The 18,847-nt window shown below is 49.3% G+C and overlaps 1 protein-coding gene across 3 annotated transcripts; it reads right to left on the bottom strand.

The window, feature by feature from the left end:
• Positions 1-2,185: 2,185 nt before the first annotated feature.
• Positions 2,186-10,362, bottom strand: TRIM56 (tripartite motif containing 56). 3 transcript variants are annotated; one of them, XM_024571582.3, is made up of 3 exons: positions 10,242-10,321; positions 9,296-9,611; positions 2,186-9,186 (listed from the first exon to the last, which is right to left on the bottom strand). In XM_024571582.3, exons 2-3 carry the CDS (start codon positions 9,415-9,417, stop codon positions 6,948-6,950), a joined length of 2,361 nt encoding a protein of 786 aa, XP_024427350.2. In that variant the 5' UTR covers positions 9,418-9,611; positions 10,242-10,321; the 3' UTR covers positions 2,186-6,947. The 3 variants fall into 3 exon arrangements, with proteins under 3 accessions (XP_024427350.2, XP_024427351.2, XP_024427352.2); XM_024571583.3 differs by lacking the exon at positions 9,296-9,611 and having other exon boundaries at positions 10,257-10,362; XM_024571584.3 differs by lacking the exon at positions 9,296-9,611 and having other exon boundaries at positions 10,242-10,358.
• Between the last annotated feature and the right edge of the window lie 8,485 nt (positions 10,363-18,847).

The raw sequence follows: 18,847 nt of genomic DNA on the forward strand, positions 1-18,847 counted from the left end.
CTCTTGGCTTTCCGTGCTTGCTGCCCAAGCTCTCACCACCCCTGCGCTTGCCACCTCAGCCTTTGGCCGCCCTTACTTTCGCTGCCCTTACCCTGCTTTGCTGTGAACCTATGCCTTTCAACACCCACCTCCTTAATTAGGCCCATTCTCTTTCATGAGAACGGATCACCAATAGACCCCGCTTGCACGCTAATAGACTCACTGAGCTGTAATTCTTTACTGCATTGGCGAAAAGAACTGAGTTTCTGGGAATTTCTCCTGTAAAAATCTCTGAAGAGGAAGAGTTATTTTATTTTTAAAAAATATTTTATTTATTAATTTTTAGAGAGAGGAGAAGGGAGGAAGAAAGATAGGGAGGGAAACATCAATATGTGGTTGCCTCTTGTGTCCCCTCTACTGGGGACCCGGCCCACAACCCAGGCAAGTGCCCTGACTGGGAATCAAACCAGCAAGCTTTTGGTTCGCAGGCTGACACTCATCCCCTGAGCTACACCAGCCAGGGTGGAAGAGACATTTTCTAGGTTGGCCTTTGAAGAAAATGAAGACCTGAGGTCCCCATCTCATCCTACCCACTCAGGAGTGAGAAGGGATACTGTGACCATCTGTCCAATCATGTGCCCAGCCCGTGACATGTGTCTGCCTTCCCACCCCTGTAGTGCGGCCTCTGCTGCTCTTATTTAAAGGCTGGCCTGACCCTGGCAGAGCATTGAAGGGGAGAGAGGCTCATATTATCTGTGGCCATGGCATCTCGCTGTGATACCAAGGCCGTGGGGAAAGGAGGTGACCCTACTGCCTCTGGGGCTCTGCCTTCTTGAATACAAAGGCAGAGAGTCCCAGATCTGAGGTGGGGTGGCTTGGCCACATGGCTAGGAAACCGAGGCCGTGTGTGTGTCTGACCACAGAAGCAGACGCGCCGCCTTGGGGCTTGGAACTGGGAACAGGCTGTTCTCCCCACAGTCACCACTCACATGGACCTCAGCGATGTCTCCTGCACCTGGCCCCCTCAGCTGCTGAGTCATGCTCCCTGGGGTTCGCAGAGGCGCAGCTCCAAAGCCGGGCTGAGTCATTAGATGATGAATTGTGGAATTCTTATTCAGGCTGTCACCACAGCAGCAGTGGGCCCTGATCCCCACCCCCTGGCCCCCCACCAAGCCTCTCAAAACATTCTCTCCTCACTTGTCATTCCTTCTTCATGTTGGAGGGCCCTGACAGCGAGCACGTGACAGCAGTGGGATGTGCAGGGGTGTCTCTGAGCTTCCCTTCTTGTGTCTGGATGCTGGACATGTAATAGGGACAGGGGTCTGGTCTGTGAGCTCAGGGAAGAACTTCAGATCTCATTTTGTTTGGCTCTCTCATAACAAACAAGGAAACAGAGACAGAGGCTCAGGATTTAGAGCTGGTTAGAAGGGCAGCTTTGGAGTCAGAATCTAAATCTACCTACCATGTGCAAGCCTCCCCAGGCTTCGGTGTCCTTGTCTGTCAAGTAATGTTAATGTTCCTACTCTGTAGGGGTTCAGGCTGCCGGAAGTCATGGGTGAAAAGCACAGGGAGGTGAGCGCTTAATAGCTGCTCTTTGATCTGTATGATGCAGAGCCAGAGGCTGTGTGAATTAAAAATAAGGACCTGAGGTCTTTCCTCTTCCTGCTGAGGACACTCTCGGAGGGGAGAGGCAGGAACTCCTGGAGGGGCTTTGGGGACAGATCAGAGCGGGTGGGTTGGGCCAGTAGGCAGATACCTCCCAGCCCTGCAGGGGCCACTGTGAGCTTGCAAAGGTGGCATGCTAGAAGGTGCTCACAGATGTCCATTTGGTTCCCCCCAAACAGAAAACAAGCAGAGACCAGTGGTGGGCACAGCCACCCTGACCCAGGCTCCTCACCCACAGTCATGCCCCACCTGAGCTCGGAGTCCTGCTGGGCCAGACTGCCTGCTGGCTCCCGCCAAGGGCTAGTCTGGAGGTACACATCTCTGCCCAGAGGGCCCCTCTGTGTCCTACAGGCAGCAGTGGCCCAGAACACGGGCAGGACCACAGACAGCGATTGTCACCCTGTTCCCGCAGGGCCCCCCAACTACTTTGTGTTGACATCGTTGGAACTACCGCAGGGGTGGCCATGTTTTCTTCTTCCTTTGCCCTCCTGGGCCCGGTTGCTGGCCGTGCCCCACACCCATCAACCATCCAAGAAAAAGCTCAAATTCTTAAAACGAATTTATTAGAAACAGAAGAAAGATACAAAGTACACGATCGAAGGAATAAGAGTTTACAACAGATTTTTCAGCCCATTGCAACTAAGAGAAATTTACTGGGCTGACACCATGGATACCAAGACCCCAATTCCCTCTCCAACCCTGTCTCTCTTGGCTCCTGAGCCAAGCAGTTCTAACTTTCTCCTGAAACAAGTCAGGCTACCTTCTAAAACCTCCCCAAACCTACTTCCTGTTTGCCTCTTTATACACAGCACAGGCCCTTCTCTATTTGGTCCCAAAGATTCCTCACCTAAAGCTTCAAGTGAGGTCCACACCCACCCTGCTGCAAAAGGCATCCTCTAGCCAAAGGCATCTGTGGTCCCACAAAAATAATTTTTTGCTCTTGTCCTGATCCATTTAATTAAACTATATTCACAAACCAGTTGGGTAGGATGGTCCTGCTACCTCTGGTCAAGTTACCAATCTTTCTAAGCCTGCATCAGAACTGGGTCTTTCTCTTGCTAGAAACACTTTCTTGAGTGCTCTCTGGCAGCTCTCCGTCCCAGCATTCTCCCCAAAACAGAACTCCGTGCCCCAGCCAGTCTCCCACTTAATTTACGGGATACCTCCCGTTCCCAGCTGATTCACCACGGACAGACAGTCAAGCACCCAACTTTGAACCCTACCCAGTTCAGGTCACCAACCTCATGAATTTGCTTGGAAGATTTCGGACTTCCCTCTTGGACTTCTGCCCCTGTGAAATCTTAACTCTGTAGCTTTATTATATAGCATGGCTTTGTAGACATAGTGACACTAAGACTACAGTGAAAGGAAAGCTATTCCCTCCTGAATTATATTTTCTCTAAATTATCAAGAGATTTGGCCACTCTTGCCATTTTGAACTTCTAAAAGTCTATGGTTATCAGTCCTTCATTAGTAAAGTCTGATTCTCAGCTGGCTTTTAGGAATAGCATTGCATCTTAGCAAGCTGGCCATTGGTCCCTTCTCCTCCGGCAGTCACGGTTGTCATAGTATACGGCATCTTCAAACAACAGCTGGAATGTAAAATAAGAGTCTTCTCCAAAGGAGAAGCAAAGGAGGAGCTCTACCCAGGCATTCGGGAGCTTTCACCCCACAATATGTGCACATAGTACCCCATTCAGGCTACAATGACGTGACAGTATTAGGCTAGGACAAGTCAGTTGAACTTTTTTCCAACCAATACCTAGGATTTGAGCTTTATGGCATATAAAATACAATATCCTTTTCTCTACTTCTCACCCAGTCCTCACAACAACCCTGTGAGCTGGGCATGGCGGATAGCATCATCCCCATTTCACTAATATAGAAACTGAGGTTCAGAGAGGTTAGGGAACTAGACCACGAGAACATTCAGTGGAAGAGCCAGCACTCAACCCAGGTCTCTTCCTTGCTCACTTTTTTTAAGTGCAAAGAGTGTGAAAGAGGATTTCTGCTCCCCTTCTCCCTACCTAAGCGAATGGCATTCTCCTTTCACCAGTAAGCGCACAGTCTAGAAAGTTCCAAACGGCAAAGGGAATAATTGACCAAGTGAATCGTCAGAGTCCAATGCAGGGTGCGGGCAGGGTGGCACGAATCTCAACGTTCCTGACTTCTCCACGTCTGTAGTTTAACCAAGACCTCTTTCCCCTGGCGCTGACTGGTGCTTTCTGTGGGTTTCATTAGGACTCCCGGGTCATAGTTACGATGCTGGGGACTTTACCTCTAAATTGGCTCAGTGCTACACTTCCCATCCATTTCATGTTTTGCCAGTGTTCTGGGCCTTCCCACCCCTTCATGAGGCAAATTTAGAATTTCTGTCAATCTTCCAATGCCTGGCTTTCCAGGATGCTTGGAGCTTCCTGGAGAGCCTCGTGCTCCTGCAGGTTGGGAGCACCAGTGAGATTTTCTTCTTGCAGTCCGGTGACATTTCCTTCCTAACAGTCTGTATTCCTGCTTTGCCTCCTGGGTGAGGTGCTGGCCATCAGCAGCCAGGCCCGCAGCCAATGGTTCCTGTACAGCTCTGCAGAGCCGCTGTGGCAACCCCAAGGTATGCGATCCCTCGGGGCCCTCCGTACACCTAATAAGCAGGACAGCCCAATCTCATCTCTCTCGTGACTGGGAGCCGAGCCACCCTGGGGGAAGCACGTGGTGGACTGTGTCCACAGTGCCCCCCTGCTGAAGATTTCCCATAAGCCAAGGTTTTGGACAACTTGGTTGGATGGGGTTATGGCATTGAAGGTGGCAAATCTCTGGAGTCTCACCACAGTCCCATCCCTTTTCACAGATACTCATTTCACACAGGTTTAGCCAAGCACCAGCTATGAGCCATCATTTTGTTAAACCCGCAGATAGGGCTGCAAAGACAGACCCTCCCCACCAGTGCCACTCATGCTACACTAGTTGGTTCTCTAGAACCACTGCCTGGTTTCCAGTTGGTCTGAGTTAGTGGGCGAACTCAACTAGACCTTCCTCTGCCTTCCAAACACAACGCAACGACCCCCTCACCTGAGAGGACCACCTGCCCTCTGTGAACCTTCCCAGGGCGAGTTCCTGGCTCAGTCACCAGCTAGGCCCCTGCAAATCCAGTAGCTAGCTGTTCTTATATCACTTATAGAGTTGTAATTTTTAAGTAAATACTCAAGCACATATGTTACTTAATGGACAATAATAACTACGTAAGAATATGCATATATGAATAACAGCATGAAATAATGCAGAAAGGACCCAATCTCCCAAATCACTATTTACATGTTTTGAACCTATTTCCACTCAGTAACAACTCAGACACTCTCACCTTATTGCTATCATCATGTGATCGTAATCGAAATTCCCTTTCGTTTGGCTTATGATTGCATCACATAACATATTCTTGTAAATAGTTTTCATAGTTATCATTCACGGAGGCAGGAGCTCATTTTCCTAACCAACCACAATCTACTTAGCTGTCCCCCCACAGCTGAGCGGTTTCCAGGCAAGACTATGATTTATAGGGTGGCCACAAATGTCTCTGAGCAAAGACTTTTTTCTTTTGAATTACTTTCCCAGAATGTATTCCCCAAAGTGAGATAACTGAGTATAGGCTTTTTTTTTTAAAACTTTTGCCGAGTATTCCCAAATTTCTCTCCAGGAAGCAACATTTTACAGTGCCAGGAGTCTATTTCTCCATGAAATATTTTAAAAAAGCATTTTTGACACATGAAAGTGACTGACTTGTTAAAACCTTTTTGCTTAGTCGTCCTGGGCTGCGCGCATCTCCTCCTGGGCGCACGGCCTATCTGGTCTGACCAAGTGAGGCACCCTGATCGCTGCATCTCTGAGCTCAGCTCTCACTCAGGTCAAGTCTACATACGTGGTTTCCTCATCTCATTGGTTTCTTAAATCTTCATTATTCTTTGCTGTGTATACATTTCAAATGTTTATATAACTGAATCTGCTCACTTGACATTTCCCCTATCGCTTCAATAAACAAGCAATAATCCCCCCAGAAAAAGGATTTTCTTTTCCCCACCCCTAATGCCCTGCGCTTTCTGTCTGGCCTTGTCCAAAATTACTCTGGTTCTCCTGAACACTCCATTGTCCACAGTCCCCACGTTACGATTCCCTTAGGTCTTCCCTCGATAGTCCCGACTAAACACGTCCACCTCGGTTCCACCGCCGTGATGGCCTGTGCAAAGGACCAGGGTGGCAACTCACCTCCAGCTAGATCCTTCCCTCCGGTTTCTATTCCTTCACCTTCCCAGCCCCACTACCAACCCCTTAGGTTTCCCAGCTGTTTCGTCTCCAAATCCCATACTGGCCTCCGGGGCGAGGCTGTTTCCCCGGCAGCAGTGGCCTACCGAAGGACACATTCCTTCACCCCTTAGTTCAGCCAAACGAGAGCCAAAACTGCTCAAAAGGAACTCTGTTGGAAAACTAAGAGGAAGCTAAAAATAGACTCCAGGAAGTGTAAAGATATCAATACAGAAAAGATTTTACAGCCTACTAGGTCTTGGCTTGGAGGTGGCGGGGCTCCTGGGGGTGCCCCTTCTCTCCCACTCAGAACCCTGTGCGTTAGACTCTGGCCCTGCCAGAGACCCTGAGACCCTGGCCTCAGCTAGCGTCCGTCCTCGGTCCCCCACCCCATACTGCACTGGGGGCGCCATTGTCAGAGAAGCCTGCATACTTCCTGGCCATGGCTGGTGGAAGATGCCATCAACTGCCGTTTCGAAATCCCAGGCCTCTTCTGACATGGCGTGTGTCCCTGTTCCAATCTGAGGAAAGCCAGCTTGCAGCTCTCCCAGAAGGCGTGTGCCCGACATACCCTGAGCCCTTCTGGGCTGGGGGGACTCCTGCCCACCCACCTCCTCACGACTCTTGCCGGGCTCCTCCACCAGGAATGGTTTTGAAGAACGCAAATCAGGACCAGCTTACAAATCTCAGAGACTTAAACTCTAATGACAGGAGCAGAGGGGCTGGCAGCAATGGTGGGTGCAGTCACCCACAAAAAAGCAAGAGGTGCGGTCAACTCCCAGCACCCTGCCAGCGTCCTCCTTTGCCTCTGAGGGCTACAGTCATGCCACAGCCCTCGGTCCCTATCTCTGCCTACCCAAAAAGGGGCTGGAGTGTGGCATGTCACACTGAAAGGTTGCCAACACCTGCCCTCTGGGAAAATGCCCTAGTCTACCACACCGCATGGCAACCCTGCCTCCCTCCTCCTGCCCCACTCCCTCCCCAGTCCCACCCTGTCCCACCCCAGTCCCAGCCCTTTAACTGTCAGGAGAACGGACGCGAAAGATGTGGATGGTCCCGTTACTGAGGGACACGACCAGGTACCTGCCGTCCACCATGGTGGTCACCCGGGGCTTTTCCAGGCCATGATAGGCTGTCAAGAAGTCACCTAGTAGTGACCCCTTTGGGTCCAGGATCACTACCTTGTTGACCTCTCGCAAGGTCAAAAAAATGTAGCCCTTCTTATCCACAGACACAGAGCCCGGCTGGCAGCCATGCAAGCCTGGTCCTCCGTACTCCCCAATGACCTGACCCAGCCCATCACAGACCACCACGCTATTCTGCTGCCAATCTGACCCCACAAAATTGCCCTGGGGGCTGGTGGTCAGGAACACCAGCGCCCGAAGGCCCCGGTTGGCCTTGCCCCCAGGGATAAAGCGGGTGGCCAGGCTGCCTTCCATGTTATACACCTCCACGTGGCCTGACACGCTGACAGCCACCCGGTCCCCGCTCGGCATTGCAGCCACAGCATGGCTGGCCTGGGACAGGCTCAGGGCTCGGCGCCACTGCACCTCCCCGTCAGGGCTGATGAGGTAGAGCCGAGCCCCAGCTGAGAAGGCCACTGCACCCTGCAAGGCGGCCACGCTGCACGGGGAGCAGCCCTCAGGGACAGGCACAGCCCCTTTGTAGTCACCATTAAGGGAGAATCGCTTCAGAGCCCTGTTCTGCTCATCTGCCACCAGGATCTCCCGGGGGCCAAAGGGACAGAGCCCAGTGATCCGGGGAGACCGCTTGTCACCAGGCATCCGTGTGGGAAAGCTGCAGGAAAAGATGGGCTTGGGGAGGAGGCCCGAGTCCTCCAGGTTTGGCCCAGGTGCTGGGCTGGGCTCCCGGGAAATTGACTTGAGTCTGCCTTTGAACTTCCTCTTCTTGTTGGATCTGCCACCAGTCTGCACTCCTCCATCTTCTTGGGGCATCTGGGATCTGCCCTCTTTCGGGGTCTGGGCTCTCTCCACATTTGGGGTCTGGCTTCCATCTTTCTGGGGTGTTGGGGTTCTGTCCTCCTTTGGGGCCCGGGCTCCATCCTCTCTGCGGTTCTGGGTTTCCTCGCCTTCCTGCCTTCCAGCTCCATCTTTTCCACTGTCCTTTTGGGGCTGCTGCTTCTCAAAGGAGAGCCATAGCAGGTGGCAGTTCTTATCCCGGAGCCCAGGATGAAGCTCCAGCTGGGGCAACAGACAGGGGGATGGTCCAGGCATCCAGGGAAACCCCTGCAGCTGCTGGAGCCTCTGAGCAATTGCCCCCTCCAGAGAGAGTATCTCGGCCTCACGACCCAGGCTGAGCACCCGACGGGCAAAGGCAGCCGCCGCCCTGGCCACCTGCTCCCGGCTCTCCAGCTCCCCCAGCCTCTCCCGAGCAGCCTCCTCTGCAGCTTCCATGTGGGCCCGTAGCTGCCCCAGCACCTCCTTCTTCTGGGCCAGGAGGGCTCGGAGAACCCCCTCAGCAGCCTCCTCCACTTGTGTTCCCACCCTGGCCACCTGTTCCCGCAGGCAGGCTAAGGCTTCCTTTTCCACCATCCTCGCAGCCTCCAGCTCAGCCAGGTTCTTGTCCACACCCGCCAGTAGCTCTTCAAGGCCTGGTCTCCGGGCACGCACAGCTTCAGCCAGGGGGAGGCAGGGGTGGTCCAGGTGGGGGTCCAGGCGACACTCACGGCACAGTAGCTGGGAACAGGGCTGGCACAGGAATCGCAGGGCCTCCCCCGGGTGCTGGGGGCACTGGGCTGCCTGGCGCTCCCGGGCCTCCTCGTCATACAACCCTGCCCTGTAGCCCACCAGGTCCACCACTCGGTGGGTGTGTGTCTGCCGGGTGCAGCGGTGGCCATCGGCACAGGCCTGACACAAGTCATCAGCACAGTCTAGGCATCGGGCTGTGGCTGGACCCCCAGCACTGGCACCCCCCATCAGGGGGCACAGGGCACAGGCTGGCTTCCCTGCACGCAGGTCTCCACCAGCCCGAGCCTTCACTAAATCCAGGAGCCCGTTGACAAAGAAGTTGGTCTTGAAGGCAGCCACGCCTGCTGGCGGCACGGGCACATTCTCACGGCACTCGGGGCATCGGAGGTGGCCACCGTCAGCCAGCTGGGCTAGGCAGTCCTGGCAGTAGGTGTGCAGGCAGGGCAAGGTTTTGGGCGCCCGCAGCTGCTCCAGGCAGATTTTACAGGCCAAGAAGTCACTGCTCAGGGCCTCCAGGAGAGAAGGCGAGGATCCCTGGGACACCATGCTGCAAGCGAAGGGGCAGGGTTAGAGGGCAGAAGGGCCACCACAGGGCCTCCAGCCTGCCCTCCTGCCTATCCCTCTATCCTCAAGCTCTACCAGGTCTGGAGAATCACCTGAATGGCCAGAAGTTTTCTTCTGGTCTTGTGGGTCCTCCAGCCACCTGCTCTTGAGCGAAGGAGCCGCCCTTTTCCTTGCATACGTTCAGCAAATGTGAAAAAGTCGGTGCTGCTTGCATATGTCAAGAGATGTAAGAAATGACAAGACCAGAAGCCTGGCCGAAGAGAGCTGAGAGTGTAATGACGGGTGCCCTGATTGACGGGCCGGCCATGTGGCAAGTGAGGTCTGCGCCCCCGTGTGCACAGGTCCTGGGGGTCCCGCTGGGGTGGAGGGGACACGGCAGAAGGTCCAGGTGGGCAGTTTTCTTGATTTCTGGCATTTGGGGCAGTACAATTGGTCCCAACTCCCCTGGCCCACACACCTGTCTCTAGACCTGGGAGCCACATCATGGGGAGTGGGGACCCCACTTCCTGCCCTGACTTTCTAAAATGGGGTCTGGAGCGGGCAGCAGAGAGGCCAAGAGGAAGGGGCTGTGCTGCCCTCTCCTTCCAGCCAATGGATCCTGGGGTCACTGTAGCCTTTGCCTCAACACCTAGAGTCCTCTTCTCTGTCTTTCCTGCTGCAAGAGGCCCTCTGCTCTCCTAGAAACCTCTGAGGAGGGGGTGTTGTGTGAGGTTCACCTGTGAGTCCTCCCAGCTCCCAGCACAACAGCTGTGAAACACCCGACAGCGGGACTTGGGGAATTTCCCCCAAACTTCCGGAAAGTGGGAGCTGGGAGAGTTCAGAGAGTGGGAGGGGGGCTTTTCCAAGGAAGCCTCAGACTTTTGGCCCTGTGGGGTGAGGGGGGGTGCTCCCGCCCGGCCTCCCCTCTTCTCCTGACTTCCGGGTCCCTCTCTTCCCCCTCCCCCCTCCCTTCCTCTTCTTCCCGTGCTGTCTCTCCCCTCCCCCCATTCCCTCCAGTTCAGCTCTTCCTTCAGCTGCCCTTTCCTTCCCTCTCCTTACCTGGCCTGAGCTGACCTTGGGCTGCAGGACCAGGAGTGGGGGGCTGAGGTGTGGAGACGGCAGTTGCAGGGTGCCTGGAGGAGAAACAAAACTGAAACTAATTGTACTTGTGCAACTTCCGTCCCAGCCCCGGGACACTGACTTGCACAGCCTCAAGCCCCGCCTTCTTCCCCTCCCCGCCTGCACCTCTTCCTGGGGGCGAGGCGGGGGGCACCCGCAACAGAGCTCGGGCCCCCTCCGGGAGACTGCAGCGTCTGCCTGCCAGGGTCTGCCTGCCCAGCCTCAGGACTTGCTCAGCCAACTAAGCATGTTTGCCGCGAATGCAGGGAACTGCCTAAGGACGAGTCCTCCGAGGGAAAAAATTAGGGCTCCTGTGTGATTCAGACCCCAGTCCTCAGGCCATCTTTCCGCTGCTGCAGCTTTTCTGCAAATCCAGTCCTAGGTGAGGGCCCTGGGGTCACAACCTTCTGCTGAGCTATGGGAGAGGCTGTGAGAACCATGTAAGAGACCTCCATCTGAGGGGGTAAGCAAAGGCTCCCTGGAGGAGGTGTCACTTGAGATGAGTCTGAAGAGTGAACAGGGGTTCGGGTCGCTGGAGAAGAATTGAGGGGGGAGTGTTCTGGGCAGGAACAGCAAGTATGTGGACGCAGAGGAATGAAATACCACAACTCTCCTGGCTGGCTCCAACTAACTAGGATGGTTTGTGGGAAGGGGACCTGTGAGTGGTGTCAGCTGAGACCATAGAAGCAGGCGGTGCAGCCAGGTCACAAAGGGCCTTATGAGCGACATGAAGGAGTCTTTAAATTTCATCCAACAAGCCAAAAGAAATCACCGAAGGATATTTTCACCAACATCCTATGAAAATTTTGAGGCACAAAGAAGTTGAAAGAATTGCAGCGAACACTGACATACCCACCACTTCGATTCTGCAGTGAATGCTTTACTATAGTCGATTCATCCTATACCTGTACATGTATGCACCCCTTCATCCACAATCACAGGACTTCAGCCGGAAGTGCAGCTGAGGGCTCACTGTGGCAGCAGTCAGAGAATAAGGGGAGCCTGACTAGAGGGTCCAGGTGAAAAGTGTGTGTATGTGTGGGGGTGGAGTCTGAGCTGACCCAGTGGCACCAGGGACAGAGAGGAGGGTGGAGGAGTTACTGTTGAAGGCAAAAGAAGCCATGGCATTTGTCATCAACCCTGGGAGGGTGGTGAAGGAAGGAGGGCAGCATGTCCCTTAGGTGTTTCGGGTCAGGAGGGGAGGCTAGGCTGGCGATACCTAGGCTGGTGACTCTTCCATACTTTTCCAATGTGTATCTGCGGTTTTGATGAGGTCAGTCAACAGCATCCAAAACGAGAAGAACAGAGCCGAGATGGCACTATGGGGAACACAGACATTTAAGGGCAAGGGGGACGGGGCTGGAAGGAATCTAAGAAGGAGTTGCCAGAGGGGTAGGTGGAAATCCAAGAGAAAAGTCGCAGGAGTCACAGCTGGAGAATGCTGCACTTCCGGAAGCAGGAAGTGACCAGCGCTGTGGAATGCTACATACAGACTAGATGGTCAGCCAAGACGAGGACAGAGAAATGTATTGGTGTGCGTGTGCCCCTAAGCGTACGCACACACCTGCCCGTGTGTGTGGCCTCTGTGTGTACTTGCTGTGCACATTCAAGAAGGATTTGTTGAATGCCTACTGCGGCCAGACAGTCGGCCATGCACCACGGAACACACAAAGAGAAAGAGAACAAGATATGTTTTCTGCCCACAAGGAGTTTAGTCTCATAGGGGAGGGGAAATACGTACATGCTCCAGTGTGAGACAGGAAGACAAATGTGATATTAAGGTGTCAAAATAATCGCCACAATGGCTTCGTTTTATTGAGTATTTAGCATGAGCTTGACATGGGGTGTTGTAAACATAACCTGGTTTAACCCTCACAGTAACCTGGTGATGTAAGTATCATTATTGCCTTCATTTTACAGGTGAGGAAACTGAGTTAAAGAGAGAAAAAGTGATTCACATGAGGCCATATCAAGTGCTATGACAAAACAGAAAAGGGAGAATTTGGTTTCTCCTGGAATGGTGGTGGTGGTGTGGAAATCAAGCAGGCTTCCTGCAAGAGGAGGCATTACAGTGGCTGTCCTGTCCTGCCTCCCTTAATGTTGAACAATTGCTTAAAGTGTCTGCATTGTGGGGCCAGGCCCCAGAATGAGTTTCTCTACCCTGAGAAAAGGCTCTTAAACCAGTGATATCTCAACTGCAGCCAATTGATAAGCATTGCCATGGAGACAAGGGCAGGGGAGGAGGAATTGTGGGTAGGGTGGATATAGCTGCTGGATGCTAAGGGCACCTCAAAGATGACTCTTGGGGAAGTTGGTTAGTCTGATAGGACTGGAAAGAGGGTGGGTGGAGGGTAGTGGCAGGAAATGAAAGTTGGGCAGGCAGAACAAACTAAAATTTCCTGTTTAGAATCCTGTAAGACCTAAAATTAATAGGGAGCCATTATAGGATTTGGAACATTTGGACTTTGTTTGTAGGTACTGGGGGAGGGGGGTTGGGAGTGTAAGCAAAGATTTTTAATCTTTATTTTTAATCTTAATTTATATAAATAATAAGGATAATTTAAAATAAATTTTAAAATAACATCACCATTGTAACAAAATATTTTCGTGTATATTTCTTTTGTTCACTGTCCATATGAAATATATTTACATAATTGTATTTATAGTGTATGTGCACTTTTTGTCTATTTAATCATTCAATGTTATATCAACATTTTCTATATTTCTACATAGTCTTCATAGTTACCGTTAATGGCTGCATAATTATATCCCATAGGGTGCCTAACTAGTTAGTAAAATTCTGGTAAGCGAGCTTCGCCCTTACTAGTTTCCATGATGTAAATAGGGTATAAATATTCCCACCAGAGCTGCTTTATCAACCAGCTGCAAAACTCCTGAAATTTAACAATGACCTCTCAGGAGCGAGTGCTTTGGGGAAGCTTTCAGAATGTCCTCTCTGTCTCCAGGTTCTGAACTTCATGGTGAGTGCATCACGCTGGGTGTTCAGATGGCTCTTTCACTCTGGAAATAGTTTCCCTCCGGATCAGGGGAATGTTCCTAAAGTATTTTGTTGATGATCATCTCCCCTCTGTTTTCTGTTTCCTCTTCTAGAAGTTCCATCAATCAGATCATTCAGATATTGTATCTCTCTCTCTTTTTAAAAGATTTTATTTATTTTTTTAGAGAGAAGAGAAGGGAGAGAAAGAGAGGGAGAGAAACACTGATGTGTGAGAGAAACATCAGGCGTGTGCCCTGGCCGGGAATCAAACCGGCAACCCTTCAGTTCACAGGCTGGCACTCAGCCTGCTGAGCCACGCTAGCCAGGAACAGATGTTGTATCTCTTAAATGAGAACTCTAATTTTTTTTCTGTTATTTTCCATTTCTTTCTCTTTTTGTACTACTTTCAGGGAGGTATTTTTCAGCTTAAACCTTCCAACCCTTCTATTGTGTTTTTCAAATCTGTTGTCATGGTTCTACAGTATTTTGCCATGTATAATTCATACCCACGTTTTTGGCCCAAATTTTCAGGAAAATCATCTTTCATTTTAATGTTTTAATTCACCTTTCTATTTATTTATATTTAGATACTTGTTTTTGTATTGTAAAGGAATTTTAGCATTTATTTTTCTAAAGATTTTATTTACTTATTTTTAAACAGAGGGGAAGGGAGGGAGAATGAGAGAGAGAAGCATCACTGTGTGCTTGCCTCTCAAGCACCCCCTACTGGGGACCTGGCCCACAATCCAGGAGTGTGCCCTGACTGGGAATCCAACTGGTGACCCCTTGGTTCACAGGCTGGTGCTCAAACCACTGAGCCACACCAGCCAGAGCCCTACTCTATTTTTAAGTGACTCTCCTGGCAATACTTACTCCATTTTATTGTCTCCTGTATCAGCAGCTATGCGACAAAGTACTTTAAAATGAAGTTATTCTATAATATTCCCATGAGTGTAAAACTATAGTGCTAAACCCAGCCTGTAGCCCTGGCATGGGTGTCTGTCGTCCAGCACCGCCAGCCCGTGGGTGTGATGTCTGCTCACCCTGTGCGGCCCAAACACTTCGTGCTGGAGGCGTTCGCCCTCACGGAGCAGCGTGACCGGTGCTCCTCTTGTGCTCCAAAGACCGCATCCCTACCTCCAGCTGCCCAGGTGAGACTGGCAGCAGTGCCCAGCTTCCTGCTCACCTTCTAGATACACCTGTCGCACTCAGTGCCCATATTGTTGTTGACATGAAGCTGGAATTCACTCGCTCTTATAGCAGCCAAAATGGTGTCGAGTCACTCAAAATTCATCTGGTCCTTGGCTGGCCAGCCTTCATAGCCCAGAACCAAAGGTCCCAGGATCAGATTCTAGTAACAGCAAATCCTGCGTTGCAGCCCCGGTGACAATAGTGCCTTTTTACCTTTTACCCTTCTTGACCTCTCTGACATTTTACTTATTTATTTTTTTAAGGTTCCAGCCTCTCAATGGTAAGGAAGTTCATTTTCTGGTAGACGGAACTCATAACTTCTATATGGAAATTTTCTAAAGGAATCTTGGCTTGGACTTCTAAAAGCCTCTGTTATTTGCTCTTCTGTCCTAAGACTAGGACCAAGGCCAAGAAACACCTTTCACAAAATTTCATCTGCAGTGCCTGTAAATTGGGGTGTAATCCTATCTCATAGGTATTCCCATTTTATAAGGTCGCAAAATACTTTAAAAGGTTTACATGTATTAATTTACATCTCTTGCTGCACCTAGGTAAATTAATCAGGCCAGAGTTCAACGAGGCCTCTGATCTGTGAAACTATTGATCACTCCCCTCTGAAAACTTGCTCCTCTCCAGGCCTAGCCGCTCTTCCTTCCCTGCCTGCTCCCTTAAGCTACCCGGCACGCAGTCCACCAGGCAGCACTGCGCACTCTGATGTCTTTGCCATCCAGGCCCACCAGAGGGAGCTCTCATCCTGCCGAAGCTGACTCCATTACCCGACAAGGATGATAACCAAGCCTGACCACCTATCCTTGCCTCTGGGTTGTGGGAGGTGCCTGCCAGCCTGAGGACTGCTCTTGCCCCCTCTGTTCTGATTCACTGCTAGTTCCTTTATGCTGGTAAATTTCCCACAAAGCTTCCCCTGCACGGGACATCAGGTGCAAATGATAAAGGGACACCAAGAAAACCCATTAATCAACCTAAGTATTTTAATACAATATATATTTTTAAATCAAAAGTAATGCAAAAAATCGACATTGTAAGTAAAGACAGGATCAATATTACCGATTTTTCCTTTTGCTCAGGCTTCGTTACAGTTCTGCTCGGCACTGCTGGGTTTCACTCCCATCACTAACTCAATAACTTCTTTTCTCCCACCAGAGTATTTGTCTCTCTTCTGCAACATCACCTTTCCTCTTTCCCTGGATCTTTCCTTAGCATATTTTGGTCTTAAAACTATGGATGAAAGAGGGGCCACAAACTAAACCTGACAAGCTCAGGGGAGGCCTTCATGGTGGCCTTACAAACCCAGAGACCTAAAGTGATCACATAGGATGGTCTGGTATTAAAATTCGTTTCCCTCACCCAAGGATATATTTTTATTGATTTTAGAGAGAGAGGAAGGGGGTGAAGAGAGAGCAACATTGATGTGAGAAACATCAGTTGGTTGCCTCCTGTAGCACCCCAACCTGAGAATCGAACCAAAGCCTCTTTGGTGTGCAGGAGGATGCTCCCACCAATTGAGCCACCTGGTCAGGGCTGAAGTTAAAATTTCTTAACTGAAAGTGAGTCTTGGTGGGTGGTCATGTCCTAGGCCATATCATCCTTGACAAAGGTCAGTCTTTACCTTGACTGAGTCTATTGTCCTTTCGAATGTAATAGTAATCTTTTTTAGACCCCTCAGGGCACAATCTCCCACCAGAGCACTAGACCACAGAACCCCCCATGGTTATCATTCCCTCCCCCATATACCATCTGTATGTATAAAATTTAATTGTTAACTATCCTGTACCCACCAATATAAAAGAAGCACTTGTCCCTCTGTTTTACTCTTTATTCAATCTCAGAGATTATCCCCGCTTTGCTTTCTCCCACATCCCTAATCTGCCACCAATGGATTTCATGTAACCCCCTTACATCCCCTCCTTTGATTCTAATGTATAAAATAAGGTGCAAAGCTGCCGTTCTCTGAAGCACTTTCTCAACTATTGTGATTTTGCTTCCAGCAATTGTTGTCAGTTTGGCTCAAATAAACTCATAAAAATTCTCCACAGGTTTGGACATTTCTTACTTCAACAAAACAGAATACCAGTCCCTTGCTTGACCTCACATGCCAGGGCTATCAGTGACTGTCTGTTCTCCATTTTCTCTAAAACTGACTACAATTAGGCTTTTGTTCTTGACACTCCCAGGAAGCTATTCCAGCCAACACCACCAACAACCTCCTCTTATTTGGCCATGGCATCTGACAGAGGAGATCAGCCCCTCCTTGAAAGTCTTTCCTTTTGGCCTCTTGGTCTCCCAGCTTCTCCTGGTTCTCTTCCTACTTCCTTGCTCACATATTTTCTGGACTCCCCCATCTTTGTGACCCTAAACAGAGTGCATTCAGGCCTCCTCTCTGTCTACACTCCCTCTTGAAGTTACCTCATCTAGTCCTATGGCACTAAACCATGTTATATCCTTGAGAGGATGGCAATTCCCAAGTCTTCCTCTCCAGACCAGGATTTTCCCCAGAGTTCCAGGCTCATTTCTGATTTTCTAGTGGACTTTTTCACTTTTTCACTTGTAGGTTGAACAGGCATCCCCACCTTCTTTTTTTCTTTTCTTTGAAATTTTCTACATAGACAATCATGTTATCAATGACTAGAGTTTGTTTTGTTTTTTTTCTTTTCGATCTGTATGCTTTTTATTTTATTTTTCCTGCCTTGTTGCGCTGGCCAGGACTCTCAGTGCAATATTGATTAGTAATAATGAAAGCAATTATTCTTTTCTTATTCCCTATCTCAGGGAGAAAGCACTCAGACTTTTAACATTTTATCACTTTCTACATGCCCTTAGCAAGTTGAGGAAGTTTCCTTCTCTTTCTAGTTTGCTAGGGGGGTTGTTTTGTTTTGTTTTGTTTTTTAAAGTTGAAAATGTAATTTTAATAGATAATTCTTCATCTTACATAGGAGCACAATAAAACACAAGACACTCTGAAGAAACGCCAAAAGTTACAAGATTAAGAGTGGGGGAAATTCAGCTATGGGCTACAATATATTTTGTTTTGTTTTACCGTGAATCAGTGTTCAATTTTGTCCCATGGGTTTTTTTTGCATCTATTGGGATGAGCATGCAGTGTGTAATCTTTAGTGTATTAATATGATTAATTTTATTGGTTGGTTTTTGAATGTTAAATGAACCTTGTATTCCCAGGACAACCCCACATTGTTCTAAACAGTAGCTCCCCCCATTTCAGCCTGTCCTCCCCTTCCCACCTTTAGGCACCTCCATCTCTGTCGTACAACTTCATCTTCCAGTTGCTAAGGCCAAGTGCTGTGTAATAATCTTTGATGCCTCTTTTTCTGCTGTATTGTGTAAACTGTTGGCTCTACCTTCAAAATATATTCAGAATCCGACCTCTTCTCCCTATCTCTTACCTGAACTACTGCTATAATCTTCTCACTGCTTCCTGTGTTCATTCTTGCCTACAATATTTACAAAGATGTGTTTTATGGAATACTATATCATCGGGTTTTAATATATGACATGTATTTGAGAAAAAGGTATGTTCTTTGAATGTCTAGAACCAAATTTTAATATATATTTATTAATATATTCTTAACATAACATTTTTTCTGACTAAGATATCGATCACCAGCATATGCTTTTATAAATATCCCATGAAGACTGTGAATTTGTCAATTTTTTCTCATAATTCTGCCAGTTTGTGATTTATATATTTTATTATTTATTTTTCAAAGGTTTTATTTATTTATTTTTAGAGAGAGGGGGAGGGAAGGAGAAAGAGAGGGAGAGAAACACCAATATGTGGTTGCCTCTCGCACACCCCCCACTGGGGACCTGGCCCACAACCCAGCCATGTGTCCCAATGGGGAATCGAACCGGCGACCCTTTGGTTTACAGGCCGGCGCTCAATCCACTGAGCCACACCAGCCAGGGCTGATTTATATATTTTAATTATGTTAAATCTATACACATTAAGAATTGTTATATTTTTCCAATAGGTTGAACATTTTTACCATTATGCTAATATCATATGTTAACAATCAAGTCTTTATATTATTATAATGCTTTTTTGCCTTAAAGTCTTTTTGGCCTTCAAGACCTCAATTTCCCTTCAATACCTTTCTCCTAAGAAAATGTCTATCTTTAGCCTAATCAGGATATGGAATATTTGAGCAAACCATTAAAGAACATGAACTAACAACAATTAGTTATGCATGTTTATGTACTGGAGAGTACATTTACGCTTGAGCAAGAGAGGGCGCCCTTACCTTGAGAGCGCACACAAGCTGTGCACGGACACTGATCACGTGCTAAGTTGCAAAGGCACCTAGTAACTTCCAAAGTTTCT

Source organism: Desmodus rotundus, chromosome 1 (assembly GCF_022682495.2).
Source record: "Desmodus rotundus isolate HL8 chromosome 1, HLdesRot8A.1, whole genome shotgun sequence".
Lineage (NCBI taxonomy): Eukaryota > Metazoa > Chordata > Mammalia > Chiroptera > Phyllostomidae > Desmodus > Desmodus rotundus.